General features: G+C 48.2%; 2 protein-coding genes across 2 annotated transcripts in view; one reads left to right on the top strand and one right to left on the bottom strand.

Annotated features, from left to right (window-relative positions):
• Window positions 1-18612, bottom strand: part of SRD5A1 (steroid 5 alpha-reductase 1) — a 33123-nt gene extending 14511 nt beyond the window's left edge. The window contains exons 1-2 of the mRNA XM_040262386.1: window positions 18091-18612; window positions 380-546 (exon numbers count right to left, since the gene is read on the bottom strand). Of these exons, the coding sequence (XP_040118320.1) occupies window positions 380-546; window positions 18091-18371 (448 nt within the window). The 5' untranslated portion in view covers window positions 18372-18612. The remainder of the gene's footprint in view (window positions 1-379; window positions 547-18090) is intronic.
• A 457-nt stretch (window positions 18613-19069) lies between these two features.
• NSUN2 (NOP2/Sun RNA methyltransferase 2) overlaps window positions 19070-22852 on the top strand; it is a 32036-nt gene continuing 28253 nt past the window's right edge. The window contains exons 1-3 of the mRNA XM_040262385.1: window positions 19070-19205; window positions 19301-19458; window positions 20769-20873. Coding sequence (XP_040118319.1) covers window positions 19119-19205; window positions 19301-19458; window positions 20769-20873 — 350 coding nt within the window. The 5' untranslated portion in view covers window positions 19070-19118. The remainder of the gene's footprint in view (window positions 19206-19300; window positions 19459-20768; window positions 20874-22852) is intronic.

The raw sequence follows: 22852 nt of genomic DNA, 5'->3' as shown, positions 1-22852 counted from the left end.
TAACCGACTTTATCTCGCTTTCCAGAAGAAACTGTAGGAGGTCTGATGACATTCTTAGATTACACGGCCCATTAGTGCCCAAGCATCCTCACTCTTGGCCCCTTGCTCAGTCTGCTGCAGCTCGTTGCTATTTTTAGATCATCGTAAGAACAGGTATCTGTGCATTCAGCACTTGAGTGGGCGAGGGAGCCGGGTGCCTGCGTCATGGGGATAGCCTGACCCTTCATCCCGCCAGCGCTCAGCCCCCCGGCCTAGGTCAAGGGGCCTTTGCAGACTATCTGTTCTCTCAAGATGCGTGTGCTTTCTAACTGGACCCTACAGGAAGGTGAACACCGAGCTGAAGGTTACAGGGATGGGATGCATCACTGAGAACACTCACCTGTTAGAAACCGGGGGTCACTGAGCCAGTCGTCCGCGTACACTGCGTACTGACTCAGATACCTGCTCTGCAGGTAGCCGTTATAGGTGCAGAAGATGAATGCCAACAGGAAGGCGTACAACGGAGTGGGCTTCCCTCCTCGGATCAGAAATGGGAAAACCAAGGTCCTTCAGAGACAAGAAATATATATTTTTTAAAGCAACAGTGATAAAGAATTTAATGTCTGCAATTCTCCTTTAATGTCTTAGATTTCTTTTTTTCTTTTTAAGCATGAAGATTTTCTTTATTTTCTTCCTCCAGCAATGATTAGATGTTTCCTTAACTGGCTCTTGGGCTTCCCTGGTGGCTCAGACGATGAAGAATCTGCCTGCAATGCAGGAGACCAGGGTTTGCTCCCTGGGTCAGGGAGATCCCCTGGAGGAGGGCACAGCAACCCACTCCAGTCCTCTTGCCTGGAGAATCCCATGGACAGAGGAGCCTGGCGGGCTGCAGTCCATGGGGTCGCAAACAGTGGGACGTGACTGAGCGCCTTTCACTTCACTACTGGCTATTCTATTACTATTATCTCTAATTGTCCCAGATGCCTTGCAGAGCTTTCCAACTAGAGGAGCTCAGCACTGAATGGCAGGTGTGCCGGAGCAGTGCCGCCTTAGCCCCCCAGCTGACAGGGCAGGATCTGGGGGGGGCAGAGCTCCGGAACAGCTATGTCTTCCCAGGGAGTCTTCTCGTCAGATTATCCCACTATATGCTAAAGACATGTCATGTACCTTGTGTGCTATAATAAGAAACAGATTGAGAAGCTCTGCTCTCAGTGTCTTGGATGTTTAATCTTGATTTTTATATAAAAGTCATTCTTAGGAATACTTGCACAGATGTACTATATCTGTTGAAAGCAGAATTTCTAGGTAAATAATTAACTGTATTTCAAAAAAGGACACCACTGTGCAAAAATTCAGGGTTCTAGTTATACGGAGTGTGAAACAGATGCACAGAATGAGAGAAAACTGAAGGTTCCATCCCCCTAACACCAGTGACTCAGTCTGGTCCAAGGTGTTTGAGTTTGGGGCCCACCGTTACATTATCTGTCACCATGGCAATGGCTGTCATCTCCCTAGTGCCCACCACGGGCAAGGCCTCCCAGCTACCTGCACAGAGTCACTGTCACCACAGTTGACAGAGGACACGGTTAAGACTCAGAGTGCTCCAGTCTGCTTAAGGTCATGGGCTAGTGAGTGGCTGAGTTTAAGTATATTTTGGCCACCTGATGCGAAGAGCTGACTCACTGGAAAAGACCCTGATGCTGGGAAAGATTGAGGGCGGGAGGAGAAGGGGACGGCAGAGGACGAGATGGTTGGATGGTATCACTGACTCAGTGGACGTGAGTCTGAGCAAACTCAGGGAGGTAGTGAAGGACAGGGGAGCCTGGCGGGCTGCAGTCCACGGGGTCATAAAGAGTCAGACACGACTTAATGACTGAACAACAATGTTAGGGTTGGTCAGTTGTGTCTGACTCTCTGTGACCCCATGGGCTGCAGCCCGCCAGGCTCCTCTGTCTGTGGGATTCTCCAGGCAGGAATACTGGAGTGGGTTGCCATTACCTCCTCCAGGGGACCTTCCCTGCCCAGGGATTGAACCCTTGTCTTCTGTGCCTCCTGCACTGGCAAGAGGATTCTTGACCACTGCGCCGCCACCTGGGAAGCCCTTAGTGCACATCAGTAGAAGTTTAAAGACAGAAATTAAAAGGATAAGAAGGTAGAACTGTACGAAAAAACAGGATGTAAAACTTTATGTTGTGTTTGAATTTTCTCTTTAAAATCAATACGTCATATATTTAAAAGGAGGTCATCACTACATACCCTATAGCCCTTAAGAGGATAATAAGAAGCAATTTCAACAGCTTTATGCCAACAAATTTGACAACACGGATGAAGCAGACAAAATTCTTAAAAGACAAAGGTGACCAAAACTGAGCAAAGAACAAAGTGACAACTTTAATCCCTCTATCAAGGAGAAAGAATTCAGAGGCAAGGAATTCTAGAAAAGCCAAAACTAGAGTCAGGGGAATGGATCAGCAGCAAAGAAGCATAAAGGACATATATGGGGACACAACGCCCTATATTTCTGGACTGTGGTGATGACCACACAGCCGGATCCAATCACCAAAACTGATCAAGTGAAAATTTATTTACGTAAATGATAGCTTAAAAAGGGAAAACGTGCACACTTATAGTTTCCATTTTAGCCATCTGCTCCAGGACATAAATGACTGTTAACAGTAACAGCACAATAACAGTACTGCGATGTCACATCCTCAAGGCATTCTCTCCCCAACAGTTTCACTCAGCATCTCGGGAGAACTTTCCCAGGAATCACAAGCAGGTTCTCATCTTGTTCAGCCACTTCCCCCAAAGACCTTGTGTAAGTTTAGGGCAAAGCACAAGCTGGACGGGAAGCATCCATCCGGTGATGGCACCACTGGTGGGGCAGTGATTTGCCTGGAAACCACAGTGCTGACAGCTCAGTTCAGCTCAGCCGCTGAGTCATGTCCGACCCTTTGTGACTCCACAGACTACAGCATGCCAGGCCTCCCTGTCCATCACCAACTCCCAGAGTTTACTCAAACTCATGTCCCCTGAGTCGGTGATGCCATCCAGCCTCTGTCGCCCCCTGCACAAGCCCCTCAAAAAGAACAGGGAGGGCCTTCCTGGTGGCCCAGTGGTAACAACTCCACGTTTCCAACATAGGGGGGTGCAGGTTCACTCCCTGGGTGGGTAGTAAGAATCCACACTCTGTGTCCCAAGGTACATGTGTGCTCAACTGTGTCCAACTCTTTCTGACGCTCTCTGCAGGCTCCCCTGTCCACGGAATTCTCCAGGTAAGAACGCTGGAGCGGGCTGCCATTTCCTCCTCAGGGAATCTTCCCATCCCAGCGCTCAAACCCACATCTCCTGCATTTGCAGGCAGATTCTTTACCGCTGAGCCACGGGGGAAGCCCACGTGCTGTGTGGAACACAAAAAGAATGGCCATTTCTCTCTGCGTCGGGGAACCATGGCTGCTACCTGGGCAGACAATTGGTACAAGTTGACTGGCACTGGGACGCAGGCTAACTGCAGACACTGACGCTGCAAGGGCAGGGCTCGGTCTAGACTGGGGGTGCCAGCACAGGCTCCCTTAGAAACAGGTAGGGGTTCTGAGGAGTCGCGATCGGGCACTGCTGCCATGGCGCCTTTCTGCTGCTCCCGGATTCTCAGCCAGGGCAGAGGGCCCTGTGTTAGAGACAGAGGAGGCGGCTGATGACAGACCGGTTCTCAGCCTGTCCCCGAGTGCCCAGACTTGAGAAGCACCGGGAATAAGCGAGCTCATTTCCCAAGTCAGCTCAGGGGATCCCGAGCCTTGCAAAAGCAGGAAGGGGACAGTATGGTGAGAAAGTTGGGGGAAAAAACAAAACAAACTTCTCGGGAAGCTATGGTCTCAAGGAATTTTCCAAGAGGGACACTGCAGGACCCAACTGAGAAAGTGTTAGAATTCCAAGTTTGGAGAAACATGGAGGGAAAAAAAGTGAGCAGGAAATAAGACTGGTGGGGGACACAGGGGGTGTGGGCTTGTTTTAGAAACATGCCTGAGGAAAGGCAGAGTGCTCAGGTCCTGAGAGTCTCGGATGGATGACCTGAGCAGAATCCACGCCAAGTTCAACACAGGCTAACAGGGATGCACGATCCGAAAGCAGAGGAAAAAAACCCAGGGAGCTCAGAGTAGAAAAACCAGGTCCTAAAAAGTGGTTGAGAAGGAAATGGCAACCCACTCCAGTGTTCTTGCCTGGAGAATCCCAGGGATGGCAGAGCCTGCTGGGCTGCTGTCTATGGGGTCGTACAGAGTCGGACACTACTGAAGCGACTTAGCAGCAGCAGCAAAAAGTGGTTGAAGGGGTCTTCCGTCGCAGTCCAATGGTTAAGACTTCACCTTCCACTGCAGGGGCCAGGGGTTTGATCCCTGGGTGGAGGACTAAAATCTCCACGTGCGGCGAGGTCACACATCTCTAGGTTATAGATATATGCGGTGCTGAAGGTGCAAGTCTGAGGAAACACTGCGGAGGTGGAAGACCTCTGTAACTTCTGACAGATTTCTCCCCCTCTGGTTTCCACTTTTGTATGGGCAAACACTGGCTGGGTGTGTGTTAGTTGCTCAGTCGTGTCTGACTCTTTCCGATCCCACGGACGAGAGCCCACCAGGCTCCTCTGTCCATGGGATTCTCCAGGTAAGAATACTAGAGTAGGTGGCTATTTCCTTCTCCAGGGGATCCCCGACCCAGGGATCGAACCCTAGTCTCCTGCATTACAGGCGGACGCTTTATCTGGCTGGCACCCCGTAAAGGTGGAACCCAAAGCCGCCTCTTGTTTTGCCTTCCTGACCGTTCCTCCTGGGTCACTAACGTTCTCTGACACCAATGTGAGTGTGGATCAGGTGTCGGCAAACACAGCCGCCGGGCCAAGTCCAGACCACCACCTGCTTTCTACAGCCTGGGAGCTAAGAAAGCTTTTTACATTTTTAAATAGTGTGTGTGTTGGGTGGGCAGGGTGGGGTGTGAGGAATCAAAAGACTATTCCATGACACATGAAAATTGTACAAAATTCAGATTTCAGTGTCCGACTCTGTGCGACCCCACGGACTGTGTAGCCCTGCCAGGCTCCTCTGGCCGTGGGATTCTCCAGGTGAGAATACTGGAGTGGGTTGCCACGACCTCCTCCAGGGGACCTTCCTGACCCGGGGATTGAGCCCTGACTCCTGCATCTTCTGCGTTGGAAGGTGGATTTTTTACCACTGAGCCACCTGGGAAGCCCCTTTGAGAACTCCACCAGCTGGCAAAGCATCCCTGGGGCTCACTGTCAGCAGAGCTGTGGCAGACTCTAACAGAGGCCCCCACTGCCAGGCTCGGTGGTCATCGCAATATCCCCAACTCATGGGAAAGCAGCGGTCAGAAAAATCAGAGTTTAAACCAGCACCCCAATACAGAACTGCCGGGGTCCAGACCCGGTGGATCCAGGGTGATTCGAAGGTGGGGGGAAGGCGTCGGCGTCTTTGGAAAAATACATGTTTAATTACAGATATATAGAGAGATTAGAAACGAATAGTGTAGTAGGAGATAGTGTAGTGGAGAAAAGGAGGCTGAATCCAGATGGGAATTCAGCCAGAGAAACAGGAGCAAGAAAGAAGCGACATGGGGGAATCAGTCTTTCCGGACACTGGTCCGATTTCTTTATTTTGGGGTTTGCTTATATACCTTTTGTTACATATAGGGATGAATACAGAGTCACACAGGGGTCAGCAGTCCTGACCTTTATCAAAATCAGGTGCTTCACATAAATGTATAAAGAAAAAGGTCTTAGGGATATTACATCATCTTCTGGCCATGAGTGAGACCTGCTGACATTTTATGATCCTTTCTTTCTGATAACCAAAAAACTTGTTTTTTCCAAGGGTGTTTCTTCTTAAACCAGGCACCACCCTCCAAATAAAGCTACATTCCTATAGGGTGAGGGTGTAGTGAGTTACAATCAAGAAAGGAATCTATTTAACCCAAGGTTAACATGATTAATCCTAAAGGTTAACACTTATTTCTCCTATATGCTTAAAGGTTAATACTTATTTCTCCTATATGTTAGTTATATTCATTATAAGGGCAGGGAATATGGAGATTTAGCAGCCCTTTCACCAATGCTTCCCTTAAGATCTATTTAGTCTGAAGATAGTGATAAAGTTACATTTTTACATAGCAAGGACACAGTGATTTATAACAAAGCACAGTGATCTATTACAAAAGAGAAAACCCATTAACTCAAAAAGTCTAGTATTGCTAACATCAAAAACTACTATATTTCCTTTTCTATATTCCTAATACATTGATTAATATATTCCCAGGCGCCTAAGTATATGGAGGCCTGGCGGCAATCATTGACTCAACAAGAAGAAAAAGCCCTATGCTAATTAAGACTCTCAAAATACTCCAAAACTCTCTGTGCTGTTTATGGTTGAGAGGCAGTAAACAATCATGTGGCAGGAGTATGGATAATCCTGTCACACAAGCTAGTCTGTCAGCAGAGAGGTTTGACCTAAGACATCCTTGTCCCACCCAGAGCAGGGAATTAGCAGCAATTATTGACACAACAAATGAAAAACCCTTCACCAATATAATTCCTAACAACCCACTATACTAATAATTTCAAACTCCCCAAGAGAATTTGCCTTTAGTAAGTCTAAAACATCTCATGCCTCTCAGGTTGGGAGGCTGTAAACAATCACATGTGGCCGGACGAACCTATACAGGCGGGCTAGATAACCTTCAGAGGAGTCCATAAGCTGAAACACTCTTGTCACGCCCAGGAATTTTTATTGCCTTGGAGCTGCACGTTTACTCCTTCTCCGAGAGAAACGGTTATGGGGAAGAGCCCCCCGTAAAGTCAGAGGTGTAGGTGAGAGCGTAAAACAGACTCTGGTTTTGGGGTTAGCTGCTCGGGAACAGGGGGTTTCCTGAGGCTTGATCACGCCTTTGCGTATGCCAAGCCTCCTTCCTCATGACCTTTGCCACGGGCGGAGTTCCTCACCTGGCCCTTGGCACAGAATGTCCTTTTAAAAACGGATCAAAATGAGGCTACAGCCTCAGGAAGCTACCAAGCAGTTCATTTTGCTAGCCCAGCAAGGAAAACCATGCAGACCGATGGTGACTCAATTACTTGTAGGGGCCAAAGAAACACATCCAGGGAATATGACCTTGTGTAACATGATTATTAGCTTTTTGGGAAGAAGAGTGGCTTGGGGAGTGAGGACACCAGGAGTGACACAACAAGTAAAAATGGGGGCAGAAGGCGGCGCAGGCGGGCATCCTTGGTGCCCGTAAGTCCATGGGCGTCACTGCGATGGCTCAGCTGTTCACTCCAGGGGTTGGTGCTGAAGCTGGAGTGGCCGAGGGCTCAGGCTCTCTAAACCTGGGGCCCTCAACCCCCAGGGAACGGACCAGTGCTGGTCCACGGCCTGTTAGGAACCGGGCTGCAGAGCAGGAGGTGAACGAGTGACACTCCACCTGTATTTACAGCTGCTCTCCCATTAACTCACTTTACAGTCTGAGCTCTGCCTCCCGTTAGATCAGTGGTGCCTTTGCTGCTCCTGTTGCTGCTAAGTCGCTTCAGTCGTGTCCGAGTCTGTGCGACCCCACAGACGGCAGCCCACCAGGCTCCGCTGTCCCTGGGATTCTCCAGGCAAGAACACTGGAGTGGGCTGCCATTTCCTTCTCCAATACATGAAAGTGAAAAGTTAAAGGGAAGTCATGCCCGACTCTTCGTGATCCCATGGACTGCAGCCTTCCAGGCTCCTCCATCCATGGGATTTCCCAGGCAAGAGTATTGGAGTGGGGTGCCATCGCCTTCTCCACAGCGGTGCCTTTAGATTCTCATAATAGCTTGGCCCCTACTGTGCTTGAATCATCCCGAAACCATTCCCACGCGATCATCTCGGTCTGCCAAGAAACCGTCCTTCATGAAACTGGTCCGTGATGCTGAAAAGGCTGGGGTAGGCTGCTGTATACAGTCTGTGGGGAACAACTAAAGGTGAGGCTACTTCCAAAGAAGTTGAGCAACCAACTAGCTCAGTACAGTGGAGTCTACAGTGGAATCTGCTAAGATGTCGTAAATCATGGTGGTAAATATGCGTGCGATAGACAAAGTACAAATTTACAAAGCTTGTGAAAATTTAAGGCCTTTAAAGCCATCTCTTATACCAGCTTCCCTGGTGGCTCAGACAGTAAAGAATCTGTGTGCAATGCGGGAGACCCAGATTTGATCCCTGGCTTGGGAAGATCCCCCGAAGAAGGGAATGACAACCCCCTCCAGTATTCCTGCCTGGAGAATTCCATGGATGGAGGAGCCTGGTGGGCTACAGTCCATGGGGTTGCAAAGAGTCGGACACAGTTGGGCAACCAACACTTTCACTTTCTTATACCAGCAATTTGTTGTTGTTATTGTCGTTTAGTCACTAAGTCATGTCTGACTGTTCATGGCACCATGGACTGCAGCCCGCCAGGCTCCTCTGTCCATGGGATTTCCCAGGCAATACTGGAGTGGGTGGCCATTTCCTTCTCTGGGGGACCTTCCCCACCCAGGGATCGATCCCTCACCTGCATTGCTAGTGGATTCTTTACCACTGAGCCTCCAGGGAAGCCTCAAGTTAAATTTTATTCCCCAGCAACAACAAAAAAGAACCCCATTCTTCTCATTACATGTCTATTACCAAAACTGCATTAAGGTGTTGACATGTCACCTGGTTTTCTTAAAAAGCACTCTTGCCTGTGGCCCCAGCACTTGGGTTTCGGACAGCTACTGTGGTCTGGGGCTGGCCGGTGGCTGGTGGGGACTACACACACCTGTCCTGTTCCCCGGATGACCAGGAAGGGTGCCCTGACCTCTGTGCCTGTGGGAGCCGGTCACAAACAACATGGGGAGAGGATTTCTCTCTCTTTGGTCTCACGTGAGATGTCAGGAAAGGGGCCAGGACTTGAGACAGGGCCTTAGGCTGACACAGGTTTCTTCTGTTGCTGTCTGTTCTTGGAGGGCTCAGCAGGGACTCTGATGTCCACAAAACCAGGAGGTTGGAATAAACTGTCCCAAGCAATGCCACCCAGGCCCACAGACCTCCAGCAGGGAGCTGAGATCGTCCTCCCCTTCCTCTCTTTCCCCAGAGGCTGAGCATGTCCCCGGGGACCGGCCGCCCTGGCTCACAGACCGGGTCTTCAGCGGCCGGACACTCAGATGCTACACGCCTTCCAGAGGGCAGCGCCGTGCCCGCTCCTGGCATCTTCTGGGTGGTCTTCATCCTTCTGGGTTGTTCCCTTTTTCTTGGAAAGCCATGCAGCTGCTATCAGCAGCGTTTCCCTTTGCCTTGGGCCAAGAGGAACCAGAAAGGGTAGGGAGGGGCAGCTTTTGGACATGGCTTTTACTGAACCTTCCTCCAGACTTTGGAAGGACAAGAGCAGCTCCAAGTTGGTGGTGACCCCGGCTGTTTATCCGGGGGAAGGTCCAGGCTCAGACAGGAGGGGAGGCGGGAGCCTTTGCTGGGCAGACACTGCGCCTGCCAGGAGCCAGGTCTGGGACCCAGGTCCCCTCGTTGGGAGTGTGTTTGTGTCCAAATGATCTCACACGCAACCTTGCCCTCACCATTGCCTTTGGGACACGAACAGTACCCTTCCTGGAAAACAGGCACTAAGTCAGAGACTGAAAATTCCTTGGCATAGAAATCATCTCTTGAGAAACCATGAAGCGCAACAGTCTCTCACTGTTTCCCCATCTATTTGCCATGAAGTAATGGGATCAGATGCCATAATCTTAGTTTCTGAATGTTGAGTTTTACGCCAACTTTTTCACTCTCCTCAAGAGGCTCTTTAGTTCTTCTTTACTTTCTGCCATAAGGGTGGTGTCATCTGCATTTCTGAGGTTATTGATATTTCTCCCAGCAATCTTGATTGCAGCTTGTGCTTCATCCAGCCCAGCATTTCTCATGATGTATTCTGCATATAAGTTAAATAAGCAGGGTGACAATATACAGCCTTGACGTACTCCTTTTCCTATCTGGAACCAGTCTGTTGTTCCATGTCCAGTTCTAACTGTTGCTTCCTGACCTGGGTATAGATTCCTCAGGAGGTAGGTCAGGTATCTGGTATTCCCATCGCTTTAAGAATTTTCCACAGTTTGCTGTGATCCACACAATCAGTTGTGATCCAGACTGACTGCTTTGGCGCAGTCAGTAGGGCAGTAGATGTTCTTCTGGTATTCTCTTGCTTTTTCGATGATCCAGTGGATGTTGGCAATTTGATCTCTGGTTCCTCTGACTTTTCTAAACCCAGCTTGAACATCTGGAAGTTCACGGTTCATGTACTATTGAAGCCTTGCTTGGACAATTTTGAGCATTACTTTGCTAGTGTGTAAGATGAGTGCAGTTGTGCGGTAGTTTGAGCATTCTTTGGCATTGCCTTTCTTTGGGATTGGAATGAAAATTGACCTTTTCCAGTCCTGTGGCCACTGCTGAGTTTTCCAAATTTGCTGGCGTATTGACTTCAGTACTTTCACAGCATCACCTTTTAGGATTTGAAATAGCTCAACTGGAATTCTATCACCTCCACTAGCTTTGTTCATAGTGATGTTTCCTAAGGCCTACTTGACTTTACATTCCAGGATGTCTGGCTCTAGGTGAGTGATCATACCATTGTGGTTATCTGGGTCATGAAGATCTTTTTTGTATAGTTCTTCTGTGTATTCTTGCCACCTTTTCTTAATATCTTCTGCTTCTGTTAGGTTTATACCATTTCTGTCCTTTATTGTGCCCATCTTTGCATGAAATGTTCCCTTGGTATCTCTAATTTTCTTGAAGAGGTCTCTAGTCTTTCCCATTCTATTGCTTTCCTCTACTTCTTTGCATTGTTCACTGAGGAAGGCATTCTCATCTCTCCTTGCTATTCTTTTGGAACTCTGCATTCAGATGGGTGTATCTTTCCTTCTCTCCTTTGCCTTTTGCTTCTCTTCTTTTCATAGCTGTTTATAAGGCCTCCTCAGACAACCATTTTGCCTATTTGCATTTCTTTTTCTTGGGAATGGTCTTGATCACTTCCTTCTGTACAATGTCATGAACCTCTGTCCATAGTTCCTCAGACACTCTATCGGATCTAATCCTTTGAATCTATTTGTCACTTCCATTGCATAATTTTAAGGGAAAAGCTTGTGCACAATAAGACCCAAGAGAGAGGAACAGTGACCCCACAAGAGACTGACCCAGACTTTCCAGGAGTCTCTGGCGGAGGCGTGGGTCGGCGGGGGCCTGCTGCAGGGTTGGGGGCACTGAGTGCAGCAGTGCATCATGGGACCTTTTGAAGGAGGTCACCATTATCCTCATTACCTCCACCATAGTTTGGCTTCAGGTCAAAGAACAGGGAGGGAACACAGCCCCTCCCATCAACAGAAAATTGGATTAAAGATTTACTGAGCACGGCCCTGCCCATCAGAAGGAGATCAGTGTGTAAATGACGTTTAATCTTATTGGCTTAAAAAAAAAAAAAAGTGGGTGCATACAGTTCAAATAATTCTAAATACAAGACAAATTAACCTAAATTAATTTCAGCTTCATGTGAACTGGGAAATATACAGTATTAAATACTTGGTATTAATGTTTGTTTGTTGATCTAAATAATGTAGACATGTCTAAGAGTAATTAACATTAAGCAGAATATTTTCATCATACCTAGGTTTAACAGAAATTAAATATTATTACATGTGTTACAAGTTTGTCAGCAAGGAAATTCTCTCAAGTGAAAAAACTTCTTAAAAATGCAAATGAGATATGAGCCTTCAGATAGACTCTATTAAGAATAATTATGCTTTAGGAATGTCTGTCTAAAATAGTCTCCGCAGACTGGGGTAACTTGAACTTCTAAGGGTTGTACTTAACTAAGTGTTGGAAGTCTATTGAATAGCTAAGTCATTTTCCAAATAAAATACGATTTTGAAACATTTATTACTGAACACCAATCTCCTCTTACAGAGAAACTAAAGTGATTTGGAATTAAAAATGAATGATGTTTGGTGTCATCCTAAAATGTTCTAAGAAAGCAAAGGATTTAGAAATTAGTGGTACTATGCTCACTGGTCTATATATAAAATGCTAATATAAAAGTCAGTTCTTAGTTGCTTGAGGGAAGTAAGCAGCGTGTTTTCAGTAAAGAAGGAAGGAGGAATGGAGTGGCATTTTGTGACAGGAACAGGAAGTAAGCCTGGCTCCCAGGTGGCTGTTTAGGATGGAAGAACACAGTGACAAGTACGGAAAGGGATAAGGCTTGCAGCAAGGGAACCATGAGAGAAGGGTCTTGTACATGGTTAGGACTAAGTTTACGATAAAGTTAATTTTAAGTTTACCTTTCAAATAAAGTAAGCTGGTACAAAAACTTGAATTTAGCTTTTCTCTCTGTCTAGAGGACACCTTTTCTTCAGATGTTGAACTGCCTATGATAATAGATTTAAATTTTAGTTTCTTTATTCTCTTAAATGATTCTGAAATCCCTTATTGTTGCTTTGGCTAAGTGAATAGTATTGTTTCACAGTGAACTATAATCCCATTTGACTGAGTGCTCTAAACCTTTTTGATATTTGTTGACAAAGCTTCCTAAATCATTCTAATGAAGAAGATTTCTAGCTAACCTTGGGGTGCTTCAGAGGGCCCCTGAAACATCCCAAAGAGAGATATGACACTAATTAGGTTCACTTTGTATACAGAATTACATGGGGGAGTATAGTCAAGTGAATAAGTCTCGGGGAATATTGTACAGTAAATGTTGCTAATGTAGATGGCCTAGAAACTGTGAGGAGTTCCTAAAATTCTGATATGTTTGGGTGTAATGTTATCAGGCATAATTCCAGTTACTATCTCAAAGTATTGTCATAGCACTAACCAAGTTTCTCAAAAATGCTTCCTCTTCAAGAAGATTTATAGAAAGGACTTTTGGATAAATACTAGTTTCTGAACTGGGTAAGGATTCTATTGGAAAACCTGATGACTTCACAAAGGTTCACAAAAGGACTGAATGGTGACTATGCTTACAGTTTCTATCTGAAAAATCACTGATTTGAATCTGTGTTTTCCAGGTGTAAGAAAAAAAAATTAAAACTTTCTTCTCAAAGTAATTATGACAGTAATTTGGTAAAATTATATTTTATAAACAAATCGAAACATTTATCTTTTCTATCTGAACCCTCCAGATACTGGAAGCTTAGTTTCTGGCAGTTTTATCAGGTAAGTTAGGAAGGTTATCTCAGTAACAGCTATGGAAATCTCAAAGGCATTCTGGAGACCTTGAGAAGGGAGGAATTTACTTAGATCTATTAGACAAGAATACACAGAAGAACTGTACAAAAAAGATCTTCACGACCCGGATAATCACGATGGTGTGATCACTCATCTAGAGCCAGACATCCTGGAATGTGAAGTCAAGTAGGCCTTAGAAAGCATCACTACGAACAAAGCTAGTGGAGGTGATGGAATTCCAGTTGAGCTATTTCAAATCCTGAAAGATGATGCTGTGAAAGTGCTGCACTCAATATGCCAGCAAATTTGGAAAACTCAGCAGTGGCCACAGGACTGGAAAAGGTCAGTTTTCATTCCAATCCCAAAGAAAGGCAATGCCAAAGAATGCTCAAACTACCGCACAATTGCAGTCATCTCACACACTAGTAAAGTAATGCTCAAAATTCTCCAAGCCAGGCTTCAGCAATACGTGAACCGTGAACTTCCTGATGTTCAAGCTGGTTTTAGAAAAGGCAGAAGAACCAGAGATCAAACTGCCAACATCTGCTGGATCATGGAAAAAGCAAGAGAGTTCCAGAAAAGCATCTATTTCTGCTTTATTGACTATGCCAAAGCCTTTGACTATGTGGATCACAATCAACTGTGGAAAATTCTGAAGCAGATGCGAATACTGGATCACCTGACCTGCCTCTTGAGAAATCTGCATGCAGGCCAGGAAGCAACAGTTAGAACTGGACATGGAACAACAGACTGGTTCCAAATAGGAAAAGGAGTATGTCAAGGCTGTATATTGTCACCCTGCTTATTTAACTTCTATGCAGAGTACATCATGAGAAATGCTGGGCTGCAAGAACCACAAACTGGAATCAGGATTGCCGGGAGGAATATCAATAACCTTGGACATGCCGATGACACCACCCTTATGGCAGAAAGTGAAGAGGAACTAAAGAGCCTCTTGATGAAAGTGAAAGAGGAGAGTGAAAAAGTTGGCTTAAAGTTCAACATTCAGAAAACGAAGATCATGGCATCTGGTCCCATCACTTCATGGCAAATAGATGGGGAAACAGTGAAAACAATGTCAGACTTTATTTTTTGGGGCTTCAAAATCCTGCAGATAGTGATTGCAACCATGAAATTAAAAGACACTCCTTGGAAGGAAAGTTATGACCAACCTAGATACCATATTAAAAAGCAGAGATATTACTTTGCCAACAAAAGTCTGTCTAGTCAAGGTTATGGTTTTTCCAGTGGTCATGTATGGATGTGAGAGTTGGATTGTGAAGAAAGCTGAGTGCTGAAGAATTGATGCTTTTGAAGTGTGGTGTTGGAGAAGATTCTTGAGGGTCCCTTGGACTGCAAGGAGGTCCAGCCAGTTCATCCTAAAGGAGATCAGTCCTGGGTATTCATTGGAAGGACTGATGCTAAAGCTGAAACTCCAATATTTTGGCCACCTCACATGAAGAGATGACTCATTGGAAAAGACTCTGTTGATGGGAGGGATTGGGGGCAGGAAGAGAAGGGGATGACAGAGGACGAGATGGCTGGATGGCATCACCAACTCGATGGACGTGAGTCTTAGTGAACTCTGGGAGTTGGTGATGGACAGGGAGGCCTGGCGTGCTGCAATTCATGGGGTTGCAAAGAGTCGGACACGACTGAGCGACTGAACTGAACTGAACTGAACTGAAGCCTTAACAACTTTCATAAGCTTTAAATGATAGTAATCGGGCTATTAGCCTACTGAATTCTGAGATCTCTATGATGAAAAAGGCAGTGCTACACGACTGCATGGCCCTTGACATCCTTACAGCATTTCAGGGAAGCACCTGCGCCATAATTCAAACTGAATCCTACGTTTTTATACCTGATGAATTCTCTAATATAACACATTTGATGAACCATATGAAAAGTCAGATTTCTGCTTTAAGTGACCCATTCCCTAGTCTTGACGATCTTTAAAAAAAAAAAAAAACTGGTTTGCTGTGGGAGGCTCATGGTTAAACTATTTGGTTTTAATTCCACTAATGTTATTAACTATACCATTTGCATTTTGCTTGTTTCACAAGATTATTATTTCTTGTATTACCAGGTGTATGATGGAGCCTCCAATGAAAATGATGATTAGACTTGAAGCAGCTGATCAAATGTATAGCTCGATACATGATCAATGATTGTAATAGTGTAACTCTAGGCATTTTCATGCAACAAGAGGGAATACTTGCCTGGACCATAACTAAAGACAGGTGTCCCAACATCTTTGACTGTTAAGATCTAGTCCAGTAATAGCACACTGGGTGGCTTATCAGCAAAAACCTTCTTCAGAACTGGGAACGAGCCTTCCCAGCAAGGCGGGACAAAATGGTTATGAAATGCCCCTCAATGTATGGCTGGATTTATGACCACAAGGGGCTGTGTCAACTACAAATTGGCACTTGGCAAGATCACTGCTGTCTGCCTTCGGGGAAATTGAACCCCAGGCTGCTATAGCTGTTGACCTTCAACAACCCCTGAGGGAGTTCGTGGTGGAGTGAGGCACTCTGTGCTCCAGAGAATCTAGAGGGACAGGTCTTTAGACAGTTGGATGTTTTTAGGAACAGATTTTATGATCTCAATCTTTGCATCTTCTCACATCTACAGAAAGCACTAAATCCCTTCATGGTGACATCAGATCCTCAAGACTAACAAAAACCTTTTGTAAAATGAGTGCTTCATGGCATTGAACTTCCCCTTCACCAAAACCTTATATATTGACCTTCCCCACTGCCGCTTTGGAGCAGTCTCTCAGAGCTATCAGAGAGGCTGCCTCCCGGGCTACAGTCTTCATTACTACTACTACTAAGTCGCTTCAGTCGTGTCCAACTCTGTGCGTCCCCACAGACGGCAGCCCACCAGGTTCCCCTGTCCCTGGGATTCTCCAGGCAAGAACACTGGAGTGGGTTGCCATTTCCTTCCCCAATGCATGAAAGTGAAAAGTGAAAGTGAAGTCGCTCAGTTGTGTCAGACTCTTAGCGACCCCATGGACTGCAGCCTACCAGGCTCCTCCATCCATGGGATTTTCCAGGCAAGAGTACTGGAGTGGGGTACATTGCCTTCTCCAACAGTCTTCATTTTGCCCCCAGTAAAACTTAACTCGCAACTCTCAAGTTGTACATCTTTTTTAGTCGACAGTGCTCACTGACTTAGGTCAAATGACCGTTGAATAAATTAGCTGCTTGGGTAGAATGGAAGATGTTTATCTCTTCTATTTGGAAAACTTGTTGTTTAGTTGCTCAGTCAAGTCTGACTCTTTGCAACCAATGGACTGCCGAACACCAGGCATCCCTGTCATTCACCATCTCCTGGAGTTTGCTCAAGTTGGAAAGTTTGGAAAACTTAAATGTCCCCAAACCACACAGGCTATGTGTACAGTAATATGAACACATAAGGCTGTGGGTGGCAGCCTTGCTGTAGAGGTTTCCTCTCTTCATGAATGAAACTACTGGCCAGGTTTAGGTGCTGCAAGTCATCGATCGGCTTCCTGCTTTGGTATGGATTTATGGCAGACTTGGGCTTCCCTGGTGGCTCAGACGGTAAAGAATCTGCCCGCAATGCAGGAGACCTGGGTTCAGCCCCTGGGTCGGGAAGATCCCCTGAAGACGGGAATGGCTACCCACTCCAGTATTCTTGCCTGGAGAATTTCATGGACAGAGGAGCCTTGCAGGCTACAGTCCATAGGGTCGGCTGCAAAGAGTCGGATGTGACTGGGAAACGCACTGGTGAGTCTGTTACTGAGTTTGCTTATGAGAATTCTCTAGGACCGTCAGGTACAGAGCACTCAGAGAGACTTCATGGAACACCAACTGCCCATTTCCAGTGTCTGCTTAAAACTTAAAAGCAGACTGGGATGCAGCTGCCCAGGGGTTCAAGAGAGGCTCAGAGACACCGGCACTGACTTCTACTGCTCTGTGAAGTGTGTGTCCTAAGGTGGGACCCACAACCAGAGAGGTCAAGTAACCTGCCCACATTCCCAAAGCAGTTGAGCTAAGGTCCCCGACGGGCAGAGAACACCCCTTTTAACTGGGCGGCCTTTCGAAGTCTGAATACAAATTTTCAAATTTTGATTTTAAGCTTTCGAGCAGCCATTTGGTTTAGCTACACAAAAGTGTGAAAATGTTAGTCACTCAGTTGTGTCCGACCCTTTGCGATCCTATGGACTGCAGCCCGCCAGGCTCCCTGTCCGCATGGATTCTCCAGGCAAGAATACTGGAGTGGGTTGCCATTCCCTTCTCCAGGGGGTCTTCCGCATCCAAGAATCGAACCCAGGTCTCCTGCAATGCAGGCAGATTCTTTACCAGATGAGCCACCAGGGAAGCTGTGCAAAAGCCAAAGCCTAAGACCCGGAGAGAGTCCCAACTTGTTACAGACCTGAAGGGTACAGACACAGCCAATGAGCCTTCTTCACAAAAACCAAACATCTGTTAAGTCAGCTTAAAGACCTTAGGTGTGTTTACCGCTTATTTCTTGGAAGGCTACTTCCACAGTGCAGGAGGCACCTGCCTATATTGTAGAGGAGAAAGTCCTTGAACGTGACCCATTCAGTAATTGGAAACCAGACCCCCAAGGTGCAAGTGATCATCTGACTCGGGGAAACAATCCTCCCCTCAACAAAGAGTCCACGATGGAACGAGAAAAGTAGGAAGACGGCGCCGTGGGGGAGAGAGCAGGGGCGCAAGGAGAGGGCTCCAGGACCTGGGGCACAGGTGCAGGGCGCCGGCCCGGGGTGGCACGAGGGTGGCGCACCAGGGGCGGCGGGGAGAAGGGGGTGCACCAACCAGGGGCGGCGGGGGGAAGGGGGCGCAACAGGGGCGTCTGGGGGAAGCGTGGGGCCGCCCGCTCTTACCGTTGCGCATAGTGGACGAGGAACATGGCCAGGAGGATGCAGTTAGGCCAGCGGTTGAGGCGCTCGGCCGGCGCGCCCGCGCAAGCGAGGAGCGGCAGGGCCAGCGAGGGCAGCTCCTGCACGGCCCAGGCGGCCCGCGCCGGCAGCCCGAAGGCAGAGCCGGGCGACGCGTAGCGCCCGTAGGGCGAGCCCACCAGCTTCAGCAGCACGTAGCACACGACGCCCAGGGCGCATTCCAGGTAGGCGAGCGCGTCCAGCAGGAACCGCTCGGCCAGCTCCATAGTGGGTGACGGCAGGCGTGCTCCATGGCCCGGCGGCTGCGTCGGGCCACATATACGGCGGCGGCGGCGGCGGCGGCGGCGGGCGGGGTGAGGTGGGGGGGCGAGAGGCGCGGTTACCTGAGGCCCGCGGCTGCGGTCAAAGCTCTGGGCCCGGATCCGCCCCGTGCGGGCGGCTCCGGAGCCACGCGCCACCCGTCTCCCTAGTCCTGGGTGCGCGCGGGGGACAGGGTGGGACGCCCTGGGCGCCCGCTCGCCACACCCACACGGCCGGAACCCCGCCCATTCCAGGCCCTCCCCGACCGTCTCACCAATCCTGGGTGCGCGCCGCGGACCCGCCCACGCGCCCATAGCCCCGCCCACAAGGCCCCGCCCTCTAGACCCCGCCCACTCCGGGCACTCCTGGACCGTCTACCTAGTTGTGGGGGCGCGCCATGGACGGGGCGGGACGCCCGCTCGCCCGCCCGCCCCTCCCACGCTGCTAGAGCCCCGCCTACTAGGTCCCCGCCCACACCGGACCCTCCCTGACCGAGCGTCGTTTCCGCAGTGCGCACGCGCGACCTCGGGCTGCCCGCATCGGTGCCTGAGCCGGCACGGAAATCCTTGCGCTCCTGCAGGTCCCTCCCTCCCTGCAGGTCCCGGGGAGGCGCATGTGCGGACCCGCGGGGTCCTCGAGCTGCAACCCGGAAGTGCTAGCGGCCGACGGTGGCGGGTCGCGCAGTGCGGGCGGCGTGCGCGGCCGCGTGGGCCATGGGGCGGCGGTCGCGGGGCCGGCGGCTCCAGCAGCAGCAGCAGCGTTCCGAGAGCGCGGAGGACGGCGGAAAGCGCAATGGGGCGGTAGGACCCGGGGGAGGGCGGGCCGGGGCCGCGAGGCCTGCGGGGCGGCGAGGGGCGGCTTTGCGGCCCCGGGTGCCAAGTTTTTCACTCCTCAGGGCTGGGAAGGCGGCTATCCCGAGATCGTCAAGGAGAACAAGCTGTTCGAGCACTACTACCAGGAGCTCAAGATCGTGCCCGAGGGCGAGTGGGACCAGTTCATGGGAGCGCTCAGGGAGCCTCTCCCGGCCACTTTAAGAATTACCGGTTACAAGAGGTAAGGGGGTCGTGCCTTGCACGTTTCTCGGAGAGTTGGGGTTTAGAATGCCCCGGGTTTAAAACGGAAATGTATTTCTCCCAAGAAGCACACGTCAGCGGTGTGGATGCTAAAGCCTGGTGGCCTTGAGAGGAGGGAGCACAGGTGTCCCAACGGAGTACGGGGAGGAGGACCTGGCAAGTTGGGAGGTTAGAATCAGACACGAGTGTGCAAGATGAGAAGCAGTTGACTCTTGGGGGCTCGTTGACGATGCCCCACCCTTTGGAACACATGAGAACCTGTGACATTAGTGAGTGTTAAGTGAAGCTTATGGTGTTCTCTTTCTTATTATTTTTTTTTTTTTTGAGTCGTGTAACCGAGCACGTGGGCTTATTGCTAGCTGCACAATGAAAAGACCAAATAAAGAGGCAACAGTCTTGGAGAAAGCGAAAAGGCTTAAGATAGTCAAGCAAGGAGACAGGAGGCAGTGATCAGCTCTTTCCCGTCAGCTGTTGAGCAGGATATTTATCCATGGAAGTAGGGAGTAAGTGGAGGAGGGGGCACTAGAATGATGGGTGGAATTTAAAGGTAAGTTTCAAGCGTCCCCTGCAGGTGCAATTGTGCTTCATCCCTTTTTATGTGCAAGTTTGGGGTGGGGAGTCTGTTACATGTTGTGGATTTTCACTTTGTGATGTCTAAAGTTTACTGTGGGTTATTTAACTTATTAAAAATGTTTATTATGAATATTTTGGCCTCAGCCCATGGCACGTGGGATTTTAGTTCCCAGACCAGGGATCAAACCTGCACTCCCTGCATTGGAAAAAAATAGAGTCTTAACCACTGGACTGCCAGGGACTGTCCCTGCTGTGGGCTGTATTAGTCCTTTGATGTGCCTCTGCTGGGCAAAATGGCCTTTAGGACTGTTGTGGCCAGATCCTGTTTTGGTGGTCTTCTTCGAAACAAACTTAGAGATGTCATTTAATCAAGTTGTTTCTTCCTTACGCACCTTTAGTGTGTAAGCTTAAGGATATGGTTGCAGTTGTACCTTTTGAAGATGACCTGAAAGTGAAAATGGAACTCAAGGAATGTTCAGGAGAGACGGAGTAGAATAGTATTGTATGTAGTTTTTCACCTTTTAGAGATTAAAGGACAAGGATTGTTTAAGCTTTGAAAGAATACAGTAAAATGGTAGTAATTAAAAAGAGTGTCCTTACTTGGCACACGAGGATGGCTTTTGTTAACAAAACACAGTCTTGGGTTTATAAAGAGATAAGATGTCTTGAGTTAGCTTTCCAGATTGATTTGAAACTTAAAAAATTTTTTTTTGATAGCCATGCAAAAGAGATTCTCCACTGCTTAAAGAACAAGTATTTCAAGGAATTGGAGGACCTGGAGGTGGATGGGCAGAAAGTTGAAGTTCCACAGCCCTTGAGTTGGTAGGTGTAATACAGCTTCATTCTGTTGGATATTTCTCTGGGATTTTAATCTTTGTCGCTTGAATTTATTTCTTGGTAACCCGTTTGATTTTGGCACGAAAGAACCTATATATACTTTCGAGACATTTTTCTATTCTTATTCCCAGTGCTTTTTTTCGCTGTTACTACACACTTGTGTGCAAGTTTTTCTTTGTGACTTGCAGCGCTGTGTATTGAAGTCTTGATTTCCGTCAATTTTTCCAAGTCAGTCCAGCTTCTTTTCTTCCTCGATGTCGCCATTTCCACCATTGCTACTTAAACCCCTTGTCTTCATGTCAGAACTGTTGCAGATTTAATGTTTTTTTGCAGGGACAGCATAAGACCAGGTAAGAGTCAGAGGCTGGGAGACATATGGAGTGTAGCCAACATTGCATTTTGCTAATGGCTTGGTTTATTGCATACAAACACACTATACAACAGAAGTTAGTCACGCAGAGAAGGAAAGGAAAGGGGGTGATGGAGGAGGCGTCTCGGCATGAGTGTCGGCCCCCTGCCTGCAGCTGGGCCTTGGGACAGGTGTGAGCTGGAAGTCCCCGTCTGTCTGCCAGCGCCTCCAGTGGCATCTGTCTGTCTGAAACAGTCTCTTCATCTTGCAGCATCAGGTCCTTTGACAATGAACCTTCAAGCCCCCGTCTCAGTGTCTTGAAGTGTCCGTCAGTGGGTGTCTTAACAGTGATAATCTGAGACCTCTTCTTTATCAGTCGCCGCTTCTGTTCCCATGATGTCTTTCTGAGACGTTACTAAACAGCGGATGTTTCCAAACAGTCCTCATGGAGGTTCACATTGGGCACTGTGCCTCCATTTCGAACTCCTCGACATCACCCACAGTCACACAAGATGAGTGGGATTCCCGTGACTATAAATCACATCATAGCTCCTCGCCCAGCAAAGGCTCAGCAGGACTGCGTTAGCTGTCCTGTCGGTCTCTGTCTCCAAGGCCCATGCTCACCCTCCTTTTATCCTCACTGTCCTGTTGGTGTCTTGTGGCTCATTTGCGTGTCTTGATCAAGCTCAGGCATGTGAAAGCGGTCCCGTCTTGTCTCGTGAATGGCCCAGAGAGTCAGGCACAAACCATGGTGGTGCCAAGGCCGGGGCCATCAGTTCAGTTCAGCTCAGCTTAGTCGCTCAGTCGTGTCTGACTCTTTGCGACTCCATGGACTGCAACACGCCAGGCTTCCCTGTCCATCACGCACTCCCGGAGCTTACTCAAACTTGTCCATCGAGTCGGAGATGCCATCCAACCATCACATCCTCTGTCGTCCCCTTCTCCTCCCGCCTTCAGTCTTTCCCAGCATCAGGGTCTTTTCCAATGAGTCCATTCTTTGCATCAGGTGGCCAAAGGATTGGAGTTTCAGCTTCAACGTCAGTCCTTGCAATGAACATTCAGGACTGATTTCTTTTAGGATGGACTGGTTGGATCTGCTTGCAGTCCAAGGAACTCTGAATAGTCTCACAGCCTAGGCTATGGAAGTCACGAAGTTGTTAACAGTTACACATTGCAGATTATCAACTTTCAGGTACTAAGAATTCTCACAAAAGGACAACAACACATTTTAAATGATTACTATAAAAAGGTGAATTTAACCATCATTGCCTGGCAGTTTGTTGTTCAGTCACATCTGACTCTGTGACCCCATGAACTATGTCACACCAGGCTTCACTGTTCTTCGCCATCTTCTGGAATTTGCTCAGATTCTTGTCCAATGAGTTAGTGATACTGTTTGAAAGCATTGGTTCTTTGGACCCCAGCCTTCTTTATGGTCCAACTCTCAGAGCCATACTGATTACTGGAGAAACCATAGCTTTGACTAGGTAGACCTTTGTTGACAAAGTGATGTCTCTGCTTTTTAATACACTGTCTAGGTTGGTCATAGCTTTTCTTCCAAGGAGCAAGTGTCTTTGAATTCCATGGCTGCAGTCACTGTCTGCAGTGATTTTGG

The sequence above is a fragment of the Oryx dammah genome, unplaced genomic scaffold, assembly GCF_014754425.2.
Source record: "Oryx dammah isolate SB20612 unplaced genomic scaffold, SCBI_Odam_1.1 HiC_scaffold_20, whole genome shotgun sequence".
NCBI lineage: Eukaryota > Metazoa > Chordata > Mammalia > Artiodactyla > Bovidae > Oryx > Oryx dammah.
The sequence above is the reverse complement of the archived record's forward strand: the minus strand, read 5'-3'. Positions and strand labels throughout refer to the sequence as shown.